The 17,738-nt window shown below is 33.9% G+C and overlaps 1 protein-coding gene across 2 annotated transcripts in view; it reads right to left on the bottom strand.

The window, feature by feature from the left end:
- Positions 1-333: 333 nt before the first annotated feature.
- The window catches only part of GFRAL (GDNF family receptor alpha like), a 64,235-nt gene continuing 46,830 nt past the window's right edge, over positions 334-17,738 (bottom strand). For both annotated transcript variants that reach the window (XM_088795645.1, XM_088795646.1), the window contains 3 exons: positions 3,166-3,261; positions 3,003-3,075; positions 334-612 (listed from right to left, as the gene is read on the bottom strand). In XM_088795645.1, coding sequence (XP_088651771.1) covers positions 540-612; positions 3,003-3,075; positions 3,166-3,261 — 242 coding nt within the window. In that variant the 3' untranslated portion in view covers positions 334-539. The remainder of the gene's footprint in view (positions 613-3,002; positions 3,076-3,165; positions 3,262-17,738) is intronic.

The raw sequence follows: 17,738 nt of genomic DNA on the forward strand, positions 1-17,738 counted from the left end.
ACCAAGACATCATTTTCAAGACTAATCATCCAACCAAATATTTAGGAACTTAATTCCAATGCTAATAATTGAGCTAATGATTTGAAAATGGATATACAAATAACAAATATATTGGTTATTTTTATTAGCATTATCCTTTTGGCAAGTTAATGGGAATTTATCAAATTGATCACAAAAAAAAAACCCTGCCAACTATGTCATGTTATGATGCAACTAATTACTATTTTATGGATTCAAATTTATCATGAAATAAATCATGCAGACTGTAACTTATGATAACAGTTTTTGCCTTCAAGGGCAATTCTGTAATTCTGTACCAGTGTCATTAAAGATACCAGTGTATATTTATACTAGAGTATTTTCTTAAGCAAAAATAAATTGAACAGCTGCCATATTATTATGCCTTACATTACTACACTTAATGATCCAGTGTCATTAAGTCCATCTTAAAATTTTTCCATTGATGAGGAATAGGATCTTCTGTTGACTGGCTACAAAGACTTGCTTGAAATAAAGTGATTGTTAATGATCCGTGGCTCTTAATGAATCATGAGTCCTCCAGGTATTTGGATTGGTGAAGGATCTCTGGTTTGACTTGATATTCTGGAGGTTCTATATAAAAGTAAAAGTAAAAGTTAACAGTATGCCATTTTAAGTATTTTACAAATGTATGTGTGCTTATATGTTTGGATCGATTCTGTGCCTGACAGGGAAAAATAAGCAAGTTCCTGAATGTAAAGTCTCAATACTAGAATGGAGTTCTATGGTCTTTCTAGAAGTAGCAATCATGCATTTAACAGTAATTTCCAAATAATCATTTCCAAAAAGAAAAAGAGTCCTTTCTTTTTCAAATATTTGTGTTATAAATTACTGGTTTCTCTGCAAATTTCTTCGAAAATTTAGGGCTGTTTTCATTTAGCATACCATGAAACAAATGCAAAAACCTCAATCTTTACTGCAGAAAAATGTTCACATGGATTATACCTGACCACCCGGTGAGTGGCATCCAGCCTTCTTTTATTGAGAAAGTATTATTTACCTCCAGATGTGGGTTAATGCAGGGTTTGTTGTTAATGATGCTTTTGTTTTGTTTGGTTCTTTCTATTATGACTTTTACTTTTGTCATTTGGGTCTGGATCTTTCAGATTACATACAAGGATCAATTTTAAATTGTATGGAAAATAATTTATAACTAAGTGTAATATATGTAACAGTATGAATAATTTGCTTTATAATACATATTACAGTATATTCAAGATTTTCATTTATAACACTCCCATTGTCATCCAGTAAAGGGATATGCCTTTCTATGCAGGAAAGAGAGGAGGTAAAGTTACAGCTGATACACAGGGAATTTTAAATTGCCATCACCTTATTTATCTATGGCACAACAAATAATCTGTAAAAACCCATGGGCCCATGTGGCAGATATGAACTTTATATATTATATGTGTGGCTAAGAAATCAACGTTGAGAACCATTAAAATAAGATTTTTACTAATCTAGGAAACCATTCGTGCTTCTCTGAAAGAATATGTCTGTGATAGAATATCTAGGCAGGCCCAGTAATTGAACAGGGCTCTCAAATATTTTAAATCAAATAAAGGAAAATTTTAATAAATTCCAAATGCTATTTTCCCCCTTGAAACTGACTGTTGTTATTTGGCCTTTAAGCGTATCTTAGAATCCAAGGAATATCTTTTCATAAAAAGACAAATTTTAAGGCCTTGGAGAAAAGCAGTGTGTTGTGGTACTGATATTGGTAAGCATCAAATTAAATGCTTAGAGATGTTGGATCCAATGAGTGGATGTGTTTAGCTGGCAATGCGTTTAATAATAAATATGTTTGACCATAAGCAGAGTATACACTTATCCTATGCCCAACACTTTGATATTGCTATATACCTACCCGCTTCAGTCTTTCATTTTTTCTGCCTGGTTGTCTCAGTCTGAGATTTCTGGAGGAGCAATATGTATACATGCTTTGTATGGTTTACTGTGTTGCCCCCTCTGAGAAATAAAATGAGGAATAAAATGCGTATTGTCTCTGCTCCTCTCTGGGTCTAATCTTACTGATAAATGTATTTTATGTATGTGTTTGTATAATAAATACTATATATATATATATATATATATATATATATATATATATGTATATACACACATATATTTCTTCACTAACATTTATGATATTCAAATTACATGGAAATATACTGGTAGGTATAATGAATCAGCAAATGAACATCACTGATATTTAAATATGACGTTACTTCTTTAAATTAAAGTAAGCAACTGCATACCAATTTATATCTATTTGAAAATGGTAAATAAGAGGAAAAAAATTTTAAACCCTAGACGTCTAGAAATCTAGAGATTGATGGGTCTCAAATCTCAAATCTCTCATGCCTGCTGGAGCATTACTGCATTCGAGCAAGGCAGCCAAGGAAAAAGAAGATTTGGAAAGAGTGAATTAATGTCAGGCAGTAGTAATAAGTCTTTCTAACAGTACCTCGTGAGGCCTCATTAAATGTCTTTTTTTAATGACTGCATATTAAAACATGAATAAAGTCATTAGCATATAAAAAATTGAAATGAAGAGTAAATCTTCAGGTAGATATAAACTGTATGAAGCACACACCAGGTCCATTATGTAAGCTGATTAATACTGCAAGTGATTTGAATAAGGCATACCGTCAAGTTCAATTTGGGTTTTGTAAGAAAACCAGGGGAAAGATTGATAACAGTTTAATTAGGGGGACAATACATATGTGCTTGTAAAAATGTAATGTAAAAAAATCCCTTATGATCACTTTTCCCTGACATATGAAGACTAAGAGTAATGTTTCCATGAACCTGTCCCACATTAAAAGTTGATTTAGTAGGTCTTAATGGAGAAGTTTTCATGCTCAGGCCCTTTGTGAGCTCTGCCATTGTGAAATGTGCTTTAACAGGGCTGATTCAATTCCAGCCCTTTCCTTCCCTTCTCAGTTGTATCCAGTTACCTCAGCTTGAACGTAACCAAGAGAAGGATTCCGCAGGTGACTGTCATGCACATGACAGCATAAATTACTTCTCCTAGAAACGAAAAATTAAAAAATATATATTATTGGATTTCTAGAGAGAATAAATAATAAAAATAGTATAGAGGTTTGATTTTTAACTGACCGTTGAAGGGGGAATGAAATCCACGTAGAGTTATTTCCTTCACCTGTTTTCTTTTATGCAATGTAATGCCTTTGACATTAGACAGAGTTGGATAATCTGAAAGAAAATAATGAAAGTAAGATTAAAATATTTAAAGGTAGTGCATTATTTTTATACTGTGGGGTGGGTTGTAATTTGCTTTATGTTTATAAGGAACCAATTTATTTCAATTATACTATTTTAATAAAATATGATAGATGAGGGTGAAAGTGGGAACACTTTTCTTAAATTTTAACAGCTTGTTTTCATCTTTAAATCGGATAATTTCCTTATAGAAACTTTTTTTTCAAACCATGAGTAGAAAAAAGATTATATTTATAAGATTGTACTTTGTATATAGACTTGGTGGAAAAAAGGACAGAAACCTTAGGCTACCTATTGGGATATTGAAAATGATTCCTTCATTACAAGAGTGATTGTTTTAATGTGCTTTTAATGATACCTCATTACCCTAAGACCCACTGTATTTATGAATTCTTACAAAGGAGAGTCCTTAAACCAATCACTCTGTTTACCCCTCAGACATTTCAATATCTGGCTTTGCTTGTTTCCCCTGTTCTGTTTCCCATTTTTAACCCCTTCAGTTTCTATTATTTTTATCTATTTTTGTCTCACTTAATGGTGCCTCTTGGCCACTCCATGGCCTGAGTGTTCATTTCACCTCACTTCACAAAACACAAGACAAAAAGATGCGATCCTTAAAATTAATTGATAGATCTGTTTTAGGTGACTTTTGCTAGTAACTTTGAAGTGAAATCTCCCCTAGTTTTGACTCAATTTAACACAAATATGAATCTCACACATACCTAATTAGCTGTGGGTTTTGAGGCTTAAAAAAAAAGAAGAAAAAAGAAAAATTATATAAAGTTTCTACTTGAGGGAGGCCTTCCTGTCCTTTGTTATAGATGTTCATACATTTTGAGACCTGGAAATCCAAGTATGAGTAGATAGTTTTTTGCAGAAATGAATGTATCAAGTGCAGGATATTATATCCGGTGACAATAGTCTCTGAACAGGAAGGGAGATGAGAAGATATGTTACCAACAGTTCCATTTAGTCCTCTCTCTACCCGGGGCTGCTGCTGTTTACAAGCCGGCTCCTTGGAAGCCAAGCTTTGAGGTGTATGTTAGGAATAATAGGTAGAAAGCAAGGAGACAGACTGTTTCAGATTAGTAACAAAACTCTCAGGGTGGGCCCAGAAGAAGCAGCCGGAAATAAGAGCTAGAAGAGCAACTGACCATTTTGTGACTAAAAAACCCTTTCTCAAGGGGTCTGAACTTTAATACAGTGAAGATATTTTTAGTTCAAGATTTTTTTAATCCCCAACTCACATATTGGGTTATCATATAGCGTTTATGGAAGTCTTACCTTAGAAACTGAAAAATTAACCTCTTCTGAATGGAAAAGTAATAGAGGTAGAGCTTGTGAAATTTTTTCACTTCTGTGGTTGTAAAATAAATTGTGTTATTCACTATAAAGTTGAAATGGAAAAACTGGACTATTTCAAATAATGCCATGCTTATAATAGTGTTCCTTTTTGGTAGAAATGATTTTATTCAAATTGAGCATACAGCTTTTTAGTGAAATAAATGATCATAATAAAATATTATATTTAAATCGATTTGGGATATGAATTCGCTTCATTTTAATTCTATGTTTTTTTTGTGTGTGACATTTTAGGCAGATTCATGGCCTAAATGTAAATGTATATAATGTACATTGATTATTCGAATGATGCTATAGTTTTCTTTTATGAAATTCTATCTCTCAGTGCATTTGGTCTAGTAGTTTGGTGTCATGATTTATCTTTTCATAAGAATAAAGGTATTATTTTGACAAATTAGGCTCTCTTTTAGATATATAACTGCCTAAACCAATTGTTAAACATTCATCTAGCAAAATTTAGAAAGAATCATTTCATTCACTAATTTTCACTCACATGGAACTCATTAACAGGGTTATACTAGATCAATGACAGAAATGCTACCTAATAATCCCAGTGAAAATTTTAATGTGTCTAGCAATCAATCTACAATCTTAAATATTGCACCCTAGGAGGATACCCAATATCAGTTAGAGAGATTAATGTTATGGAGGGTTTCTTGGCTACTGAAGCCCACTGGGGATTCTTCCCTGCCTTTTATAAACAGTGAGGTTTACAGTGTTTTATAACCATGAAATTAAAGTCGGCAGAGTTAATAACCAACCTCAGTCCCACACCATCTGCTATATTTATATATAAACACTGTCAGTGACTTGTTTATCTTATCTTGTTCCCTAGAGAAATTAAACACTATTATGAGCTACACTGCAAAATCCCTGTGCATTTGATGGGAAATCATGATGAATTTAGCTTTACATTAAGACAAAATTTAAATAGTGTTCTCCCCAAACGAGCTACAGAGATGTGATCATTTCTATTATTTTCTTCCAAAATCCTTGTGCAGAAGTGGCTGAAGACCAAAACTCTACTTTGTATAACGTATCTGAAATAGTAAATGAATTGTAAAAAGAAATGTGATAGATCAGATATGAAATAATAAAATAAATGTCAGAATGCTTGAAATAAAAATTTTAAAAAGATCACAAACTGCAAATTTGTAAACCTTTGATTAAAATTTCAATTAAAACATAACCTAGAAGATTCTGCTTAGAAGAAAAATGTTGGCCAAGTGAACACTTTCATTGATTGATTTAACAATATATTTGGTAGCTGTTTTTTTTTTTAATTGTTAATGCATCACATCATATAGTTAAGTTTTTTTGTGTGCGTGTGTTTTTTTTTTGTTTTTTGTTTTTGTTTTTTGCTTTATTTTCATGGTTAAATAAAAGAGTGTCAATACCATGGTCATATTTTAGTAATAATGAAAATTCAAGGATGGCCTTCTCATGTACCCAAGGGTTGGCGCTACTTATCAGCTTTAATATATTTAATTTCTAATTTGGTCAACAATTTCTCATCTGAAGGTATACAATTCCCAAATTGAAAACGAGTTTTGACTTGTTTCCCCTAATGATCAGGAGTGAAATTTCATATATCATGGACTCTTTTGATCATTGTTGTTTGAAAGCCCTGTTCTAAAATGGATCTAAGGAGCATTGCTGTTAAGAAAGGAAAATATATAAGCATCTTTAAATATGAAAAAAATAACACATTAGAAATACGACAAACCAAGGAATACACAGAAAACGAGGATAATACCATTGATGCTGAAACTTATGTTGTAAAAACTAAACTAACTAAATAATATGCTTTCTGTAAATAATTATGATAGGCATCAACAAGGCATGTTCATTTATTTAGTTCACAAACTTCAAAGAAGATAAATCCATGTCTTAGGTTTATTTTCTAGCACTATGACTAAACACATGCTGGTTGCCAGGGGCTGGAGGAAGGGGAAATTTAGAGGTCTTAGTCAAAGTGTACAAAGTTTCAGTTATGCAAGATGAGTAAGTCCTAGAGATCTACCATACACTATAGTGATTATTTAGCAAGACTGTATTGTACACTTAAAAATTTGCTGAGAGGGTAGATCCCATGTTAAGTGTTCTTATCGCACACACACAAAAATAATAAGAAAAAGGATGGGAAGAAACTTATGATGTAGATTGCAGTAATGGTTTCACAGTGTATACTTATCTTCAAACTCATCAAGCCACATATATTAAATATGTACAGATTTCTGTATGTCAACAAAGAAACACATAATGAATAAGTATACGAGGTCTGACATTTAAGTTCGCGAACTCATCCTAGAAAAAGTGCTACATACCTCATGGTTGAATATCACTATGGTCACCTTCGAAGTACTCCCCTTGGGAAGCTATGCACTTATGCCAGCACCTAGTCCACCCTTCAAAACAATTTTGGAACTCTTTATCTGGAATGGTCGTCATATTACCCCTGATGTCCTGAATGTCATCAAAATGTCTTCCTTTCAATATTTCCTTTATCTTCAGGGAAAGAAAGAAGTCATTGGGGGCCAGATCAGGAGAGTAGGGAGAGTGTTCCAATACAGTTATTTGTTTACTCGCTTAAAAACTCCCTCACTAACAGTGCCGTGTGAGGTGGTATATTGTTGTGATGCAAGAGTCATGAATTGTTGGCAAAAACTTCAGGTCGTCTAACTTTTTCATGCAGCCTTTCCAGCACTTCCAAATAGTAAACTTGATTAACGATTTGTCCAGTCAGTACAAATACATAATGAATGATCCCTCTGATATAAAAAAGTGATTAGCAACATTGTTGCAACAAGTTCTCGAACTTAATTGTCAGAACATTTGTCTTGTTCTTTTGACACTAGCCAAAAAGCTCAGGGTTAGTAAATGACAATACAGACAATCCCAGTTTATGATGGTTTGACTTCATGATTTTTTCACTTTACCATGTGCAAAAGTAATACGCATTCAGTAGAAACTGTACTTTGAATTTTGATCTTTTCCCAAGCTAGTGATATGTGGTGTGATACTCTTAGGAGCTACACAGTGGCAGTGAGATTATTTTGCCCAACTGGAGGCTATTGTAAGTGTTCTGAGCACGTTTAAGGTAGATTAGGCTAAGCTGTGATATTTGGTGGGTTAGGTGTATTAACTGAATTTTTGACTCATGATATTTTCAATTTATGATGGGTTTGCTGGGAAATAACCCCATCATAAGTCTAGGAGCGTCTATTGACAAGCCTGACAATGGTTGACCCTTGGTTGAATGACAAAGTTGTTCACATGTCTAGTTGATTTGCTTAGTGATAATACTAGGTCTCAAAGGCAGTAATAAAATCTCTCAAATGTTCTACATCATCTTGAATAGTTTCTGCAAATAATGAAATAGTCACTGAGGTAGCAATTGGAATACAAATTATGCTATTTCTGATAAATAACACTGGATTAGATCAATATAATATTATTGTTTCAGAAGGCAATAGTTTTAAACCTTGAAACTAAAAAAAAAGCAACAAAAAAAAAACTGTCACCTGTAACTTTGGGCTCATACGAAACAGATCTAAAGATATCAATTAAAATAGAAACAGAATATTCCTTGTTAGAGTATACATCTATAGATACACAAGTGTGCATGTATAGAATTACAAAATTGATGGGACTTCTTAGATTATCGGATACGGTATACCACTTAATGCAATGCTTTTCAAATTATAATGTGAATCTTCTGTTTATCTTAAAATGCCAACTTTGATTCAGTAGGTCTGGGAAGACAATGGTGATGCTGATGCTTCTGGCAAAATCTAGATATATACAGAGGGTGCCAAAAAAATGTATACACATTTTAAGAAAGGAAAAAACTGTATTAAAATTGTAATACTCAGTATATACCAGTAACAAAAGATGAATACAAGTCATATGTATACATTTTTTGACAACCCCCGTATATGTATGTATGCATGTATATCTATAGGATGGAAGAGACAGATGCATGCACATGTTCATACAACGCATAAAATGTTTTACTTCTTTTTATATGATGCTTAATGCTTTACAAGGCACTTTGAGACACATTGTTTAATTTTATAACAACTAGCCAAATAGTAATGATTAGCTCAATTTAATAAAGAAACTCAGACTTGGAATAGTTTTCTTGTCGAAGATCATGGAGTTGGTAAACAATGAAGATGCAAATTTGTAGCAAAATCTTCTAGCAATTATATATAAAATCCACCTCATAGAAACCACAAAAAACATTTTTAGCTTTTTCCAATGAGGCAGACAATTGGATTAGGAAATACATTTGAAAAGTAATAGAGACAAGTTGTATTTGATAGCATTGTACAATAAGTAGCATTTAATAGTATCTGATTGCAAATATTCATGATTACAAAGGTCAATTAAGTTCGCAAACTTTCCACCATGTAAAAGCATGGTAGAAAGTTCACGAACTTAATTGTCAAATCCATGTTTGTTTCTGTTGCTGAAATTCACAGTAGACTAAGTGACATAAAAATCTGATAACTAAAGCATCTAAAATGCCTCACATACACCTGTAGGATATTTGAACTTTCACACACTTTGGAAATACGTTCATTTTCGATGTGATCAAATAAATCAGCTGCTTTAACTTTGAGATTTAACAGAAATATAAAAAAAATGAATGCTGCAATTTTCAAGGCATGTTATCTTAGATTATGGTATCAAAAATGAGCATTTTCTGTTTTTAAGGATGTATAGTTAGGACCATATGTAAATCTTTCCAGAGTATTCACCAGGCAAAGGGCATATAAAGAATAATACACAAAAGATTAGTGTAACTGTTTAAAAACAGACATCACTGTATCTTTGGTTACTATAATCTATGTCGACATTGACACAACCTGAGTCTTTCATAAAAAATATAAAGTAGCCCCATTTTTAAAACTGCCTATGTCTGGAATGAGTTTAATAGAAAAAAATAATATGTTTCCAAAATTGAACAGTCATTTTTACCTTGAATCATATTATGCAAGCACTAGGAGGACTTTGAATAAGACTAATGTAAGATAAGAATTGGAATAATTTACACTATATTTTATCAACTTCATAAGTCTATGTTTTTATATAGAGAGGTTTTTAACATATAGAATTTTTTATTAAAAAGTATATGTGACAATACCATTAATTGTCTAGATAGCTTTCTGATGTCTCCATTTGGAGTTGAAGGATTTAATAATGTCTACCCTTTTGGAAATATATAAGATTTTACCTGGCTGGCTTAAGCAATTTTTTCATAGGCTGATTAAAAACATCAGGGGAAAGAGAGTTAGAGGGAAAAAGAAAAAAAAGGAAAGATACATTTTGGAGAGACTTCATAGTCATTTGGAATGATAAGATAATTCAGAAAGTTTTGTAAGTTATTGAGTTTTAAAATGGAAAACATATATATATATATATATATATATATATATATATATATATATATATTTGCAGTATCTCTTTCCCGCACATAAATTTGCAAATTATCAGGGAAAAGCTGAATATAAAAGTGTGATATATGTTCTTAATTCTCCTTAGACAACAACCTTCTCGAGAATTGACACCATATCTATCTGATTTACAGTATAATATGGCTATTATAAATGCATGCTCACATGATTACCTAATGGCCAAAAAGTATATATTAGCAAATTTCGTATTTGAAAGAGAACATCTGTCACTGTTTAGTGACATACACTGCACAATATATGATTATGTAATTTTCTTTCTCATCTTAACTGACATCAGCCATGGTGTGTCACATAAATCATATTTTTTTCCACTTATTATCACCATTTTTTAAAATGTAAATTCAGTGTCTTAACTGTAATGCATATGGTTATCCAATCAACAAAAATGTGTTAATAAACAGTATTTGTTGGTGATTAATTCTAAGAGTTTAGTTTGTTTATTGATGGGCAAAGAGTAAGCATCTTTGTCATTGGATTCACAGATATCTAAGTGGACTCAGCAAATTCAAAGTTTGTTAGAAGAGGCAAAATTTTCTAAATCGTGTCCCAAAAACCACAAGTTCTAGTTCTGTAGAATACTTTTATGTGCTTAACAAATGAAAGATTCCCATAAGTTAAATGACTGGAAATTCTAGATTAAACAAAATAAGTTATGCACATTTTTTACTGCAAGTGTTTTTTAGTTTTTTACTATTGTAGAGGGGCACACTTTACCTAAATTTATTTTCTCCACAGGATATATCTGGGAATCCATAAAAATTCATCTAGGAAAACATGGGTATTTATGATTGATAGACAAATTTTTATATATTTTGGGTGGGTATAAGATGTTTATTAAGGATTCTGTACTTAGTTAATAGAAACTCAGGGAGCGCAATATTAACAGTATTTTGTATCCATAAATGTAGGCACTAATTTATAATACTTTCCTCTACAAGGCACATACATTCACAAGCACCTGACACCACAATTTTTCTTGTTCTCTATTCTTGGGAGTCAAGCAAACTTTTCACCCTGTGGTTTGGGAGATGCCTGATTTCCCAAATGCTACTCCTATAGCCCCTTGGAGAGGTTAGCCTGATGTAACATTAATTCCACGTTTGCTGCCAGTTAATTTCCCATTTTTCAATTTCTTAACTTGTCCTCATGGGATATGGTGAATTTAGAATTTGCCCTCTACTTTGGAGACCTATTCCAGCAGAACTAGCAGGAGTTCGTGGATCATTTATACCTAGTCACCTACAAATGTCCACAGGACCATGTGGCAGAAACCACCCTATTTGAACCCAAGTGCGGATTTTCCAATTAAGTAATTACTTCCTACTTTAAAGCTAGCTCTATGACAATCAACATGGGGTATATTTGTACACTAATACATGACTCTGCTTTCATGAAGTTCTCAACTTAGTTTCAGGTAAGTGGAATGATGTGAATGAACTAAGGTGGGAATAAATGAGGGACAACTAGGGGAAAGGTACACATTTGAGGAATGGTGGGAAATAAGGCTGATATGTAATCTAGGTGATTTTGGAAATCAGATGAAGGAGTTTAGACTTGGGAAGGGCAAAAACAGGAGCAAAGTCGAGCAATAGCTGTCTCTTGCGTACAGAAATAACATGATCGAGGCAGAGTTTGAAAATTAGTCTAGTCATGGTAAATAGATTGGTTTGGCAGAGAGACCTAAGTGGGAAGCTACAACAGCAAGTTAGATGTGATAAGATGAAAATTAAAAATATGAGTAGATGCTAGGAGCTGGAGCACAGAGGACAGAAAGTGGAAAGGTATAATTTAAAACAAAGAGGTTTTTGTAGGAAAGCAGAATTGGGCAGGGAATAGTAGCACAGTCGTGAGAATCAGAGATAGATTAAAAACTGGCTCTGTTATTTTAGTCAACTTACTGAGACTTTGTTCCCTTATCTTTAAAATGAGATAATGCCTACCACAAAATTTATTGTGAAAAGTTAAATATGGTGATATAAAAAGAGAGTTTGGAACAGTTTAACACAGAATATGTGCTCAATAAGTCACATCCTTAAGAAATATACCAGGGGTGCCAAAAATATGTATACAAACGGACACTTTGGTCAGTGTTGCTCAAGCAGTAGTTCGCCGTAATCAGAAGTGTCTGGACGCTGATGGTAACCACTGTGAGCACCTCTTGTAATTGCAGAAGTCAAACGTGACTTGTATTCATCTTTTGTTATCGGTATATATTGAGTATTACAATTTTAATACAGTTTTCCTTTCTTAAAATGTGTATACATTTTGGGGGCACCCTCTGTATAATTTAGAGTTTTGTTTGATATTGAATATGCTGAGTGTTAAAACAAAGATGACGCTTAGATTCTTGAGGCGACATGATGGTTTAGAATAGCTTTAGCATGAAAGATGAAAGAATAATAGAACCACAATGTTTGTTTCTCCACTTTTCAACCTGATTGCTCAGAGAAAACACTGGCTTTAGAATCAGAAAGAACTCCATCAGTGTGTTATTCACTAGCTCTAGTAGCACTGGACAAGTTCATTCAAACTCTGAGTCTCATGCTTCTCAGATATCCAAGGGGAATTGAGATAGATTGTATTATTTTGCACAAGGTCCACTCCTCTTTCACTGTAATGGATTAGACACCCACCACCTGATGCCATGTGACTTAAAGCTCTTTTTTTTTTTTTTTCCTGAGAGGAGTATGTTTACCACCCCACTGACATTGGGCTTGACCTTGGCTTGAGATATTGAAAAATGAGATCAGCAAACATGTATGTTATGGTCAAGCAGAAGCTTAAGAGCAATTCCATTGCTTCATTTGTTTGTTTGTTTGTTTGTTTGTTTGTTTGTTTTATCTCTGCCATGGGAATGACATATTCCAAATAGTGACTATGCCTTTATCCTGAGTCTAGGAACAGGAAGCAGAACCTCAGCTGTCACCCCACAGCTGCCTACATGTACCATGAGCTAGAAATCAAGCCACTGAAGTTTAGAGATGTATAAACTTCATAACCCAGCAAAAGCAGACTAATCAGGGATAATAATATACCACAAATGAAAATTATTGACAAATGATAGTTGCTTAATAAATATTAGCTCTTTCTTTTCTCTTCCCACCTATATGCCATTTGAAATAGAAGAAAACAGTGAAAGAAGGTTAAATAAAATTGAGAAAGGAGGAAAGTGGACTTGGAGAAAGGTGATGAGAGCACTAAAGAATATTCTTCACCTAGGAGACAGTAAGGCTCTCCTTCTTTTGCAGAAAATACTGAGCAGTGGGATAGGCATTCATTGCAGTCTCTCCTTATAAGTGTTAACTTTGAGTTCACTTTATTCTCAAAAGTAAGTATGAGATGTAACATCATTATCTCTACTGGGATTTAAATGATACCTCAATCAATTAGGGCCACATTATTTTTTGTTATAAATGCATTCAGTTTACATTACAATACACGATATTAGGCCCTTGTAAATATGAATTTTCCAGCTGTTTTGTTACTTTAAATAAACCTACAAAGACATAATGAGAATTGGAAACAAAAAGAGTTTGTTAGTAAACATGGACAACAGAGTGAAGTGAGGAGTAGTATAGTATAGTGAAAAGAGGCCAGCCTTTGGCTTTCAGCCATAGATTTAAGTCTTCACTCTAAAATTTACTAAATATATAATCTGGAGTACTTAAAAAACAAGCAAATTAAAAAGAATGCCTTTAGTGCCCCAGTTTCCTACTGTACTAAATGAAAATAGTAATATTTATTATTGTGAGGATTAATTGAGACAAGGCATAAAATATCTTGTAGAAGCTATGAATTTTTGTTAAATTAAAAAAGTATGTTTGATTATGGTTGCATATAGGTATTGATTACAGAGTATTTAAAATTAAAGATTCCTAGGACTTACCATTATATGTTTTGATTTAATGGGTCAAGGGATAAGTGGGAATAAAGTACTGGACATTCATAATGTTGAAAAGCTCTCTAGACCCTTTCAATGCATGGTCAGGATGGAGAACCCTTGGTAGAGAATGGAAAACTCATGGTTTTAGAGGTGAAAGAGAGAAAAACCAGATTGCAAACCACATTACAGTAGGCTAGTAGAATACAAGTTCTTAATGAAAAAGAGAGAAGAGGTCAGGAAGTTATGTTTAACAGATAAAGAAAGGCCTTTGAAAAAGTCAGCAACTGGTGGAGAATAACCAGATGTAGTGATAGTAACTCCTAAGTCAGTTTTACCAATTAGAGAAAAATTTATTTGGATCAGTGAGAGATCTTTCCATCTCAAAATTTCCCTTTAAGCTACCTGGCAGTATTAAAAGAACAAAAACAATTAAAAGCAACAATATTTCCTTTGTACGGGAGGGGTGCTGGAATGGAAGTTGGGGCCAAAGAACGGTGAGAGAAATTGACTGGGTCGAAGCAGCCATGTAGAAGTGTTGGAAGGCACTAATACTGTTGTAGACATATGCTCAGTGTACATTTTCAATGTAATAACTACCATATGTACTTTAAACAAAATGCCATTGTACATTTCAGGCTGTCTGTTACACTACAAGAGTGAGGGAATAGAGATGCAGGTATTGACTCATGCCTGGCATGAAAACTTAAAACGTCAACAGCAGCATCTTCCTACACAGACCCCAGTGACACACACCAGTATGTCACTAAAGTATTGCCCTTCAAAGAAAGCCCCGAAATCTGACTTATGTGGTTTTTCACCATTCAGATTGTCCTGACACCCAGTGAAAGTGGACATATAGTCAGGAAGTAACGAGCTCTGGACTTTTTCTGCAGTTGGGTTGTTTTGAAAGTCTTTATCATATACCTACAGTGAGTGTCTGGCCACTCAACCCTGGGGCTAATGCAATAGTAAAACGTGGGTCCCAGAGTTCTGGCAAACTCAAAGCATATTGGGAATTGGGAAATCTCAGTCTCCAGCCTCAGTGGCAACCAAAGGAAGCCATTCCCCCACTAAGCTGGAAGCTAGCAGAAGGGAAAGAGATGATGGGGAATAGTCTTCTTCACAAAGGCGCATTTTCAGAACATCACCAAGCACTCAAATCCCACAAATCAGCTTTGATCTGTTCTGCATTCTTTTATCTAGTTTGAAAACCAAATTGTTTACTGTGATTTGTACCACAAGACTCAAATAAATGCTTTCCAAAGAGTAATAAATAATAAGAATAAAAATTATATTGTGCCCATTCTTATAGTTCACCAGATATATACGTGATATTAGACAATTCTTGTGTCTTTGAGATTGAGAGAATATTTACTGATGTTTGCAATACTGTACAGGGTTTCCTTGAATCCATGAAAGGAACTCTAGAAGATGGTTTGAGATAATCTGATGCTAAAGGAAGATAAACAATTGTCATTATCAATGGATTCTTAACAAATCTCTACTCCTTGCTCACCTATCTCATCTAAGGGATTTTATTTGTCTAAGTACGAAAAGTTCTCTTTTCCAAGGAGTCCCCCTTTAAGATGATAGCCCAGTATGTAAGTGCCAGGGCAATAACTATTAAGTGCCCACATATGGTGTTTTATGGGAATACATCTGATGCTATTATATTGTTGTCACAAAAATACTTGGCTCTTTAAGCCAGGAATACACATGCTCATAATAAATGATTTTTATGACTTCACATACACAGTCATGATGCACAGAAAGTATAAAGGAAAGGCTGCTTATTTTATGCAGCTTTGGCACTAACTCCAGACCCAATTATAGGCAACAAGGGAATTGTATGAAGCCAGTGAAAGCATAAGGGTGGAAAATGGAAAAGATAACACTATGCTTTCACATACTGAAAACTGTTATTGTTCAAATTGTAACAGTATTGTTTTGTTGTTTTATTTCCCTCCATGATCTTAAATGCTCCTTCGTTCTCTAGTGATGCCAAAATGTGAGTTGTCTCACTCATCAATGGCAACTCTTTAATCTTTCCTTTTTGGCTTACAGCGAACAACAAAGGTAGTCATGGATGATTCATACCAGCTTTCATGCTCAGTGGCAGACTTTTTCCCCTCCCGCAACAACACCTAAGCCTTTAAGGGTAGAGTTGGGAGAAAGTGAAGGTAGAAGACAGCTGTTCTCCTATTTCTATTGAGAGTCTGTACATTTCAGTATTTCCAGATTACAGTCGTGTGAAGCATTTTCTGCAAAATAGAAAGCCAAGCCAAATTTGCTGGGCTTCAGGTCTGCAGACAAAATTTAAACCAGCTGGATTTTATGGGGAACTTTTGTGCACAAGTAAACCTAGTGGTGAAACTAAAGCCAGCATTTGTCTCCATTGGAATAGGCTATGTCTTTAGGGCTATTTCCCCGCCCCACCCCATGTCTCTTTTCTGGAGGGAGTTTTGAATTTTGAAATGTCCTAAGAGTCACCTGCCAGGTTATTCCTTAGAGTGTCTGGAATTTTAGCGAATGAAGGTGAAAGGTGCAACCAGATATGGTGCCTTCTTCAGAGAGATGAGAGGAAGTTGTGTCTTTCTCTGTAATCTGATTTTAAATTACCCCAATTAAAATAGCTAATGGTTCCCCATACACAGTACTTAGAAAAACAAAAGCCAACAGATACACAGATATTCAATGAATCTCTCTCTCTCTCTCTCTCTCTCTCTCTCTCTCTCTCTCTTTCTCTCTTTCACACACACACACACACACACACACACACACACACACACACACCAGTGCCTGGTCAAAGTGGCAAATGATGACCAACTTACTGGTTTTGTACATAGCAAAAGTTCTATATCATATTTTGAGTGTGACTTAAGTAAAAATTTTCATGTTCCTTGCTAAAAAAAGATGCCATTTTATAAATTCAGACATATGAGTAGTAAACGCAAAGCAACATGCCCTATTATGATTATTTCACTGAGTCTGGGATACATGATTTATAAAATTATTTAGAACTTGGAAAACAAAGCAATAAAAGGTAATCCAACAAGAGAGAAAGTAATTATACTCCAAATTTCAATTTAGATTTCTGAAAGAATTGGTATTTTTTCCAAAGGCAAAGAAAGAAATGAGAGAGTCTCTTTCTAAAATTTAGTATATTATAGGAAGGAAAAGTTCTTGGCAGACTAATGGTCTTTAAGGAAAAAAAAAAAAAACTATTCCAGAACTGTCCCTATACACAGGCAGTGTGGAGATTTGTTGAAAATGCACTGGCGTCAAATATATCTTCAGTTTCCTAATCCAAGAATATTACAGCACATCTAATCTCAGAGATCACGTATTTTTGTTAAACTATTACCAAAATTAAATGTGTGAGAAATCTGTATTCTAGGGTGAGGATAACTGATTTCCTCCATACTACCTGGTATAGTTAGAGATCAAACTCGTTTCCTAGGCTCTTGCTCTTTATATTACAACATACTTTCTTCCATTGAACACGTATTTTCAAGAATTATCTTGTTATACACACATGTTCCCTGGAAGATGTAACATTGATAATCAATTGGCAGTTATACATTTCACATCATTAGATGAGAGGAGTATATTATGGTTGTTAAAAATCACAGTTTCTGATGCCCCAAACTGCCTTCTTTCAATTCTGCCTCTATTGCCTTCTGTGTGACCTTGGACAAGTTGTTAACTTCTAGGTGCTTCAC

The sequence above is a fragment of the Rhinolophus sinicus genome, chromosome 2, assembly GCF_057876585.1.
Source record: "Rhinolophus sinicus isolate RSI-liver-muscle chromosome 2, RSI-T2T, whole genome shotgun sequence".
NCBI classification, from domain to species: domain Eukaryota; kingdom Metazoa; phylum Chordata; class Mammalia; order Chiroptera; family Rhinolophidae; genus Rhinolophus; species Rhinolophus sinicus.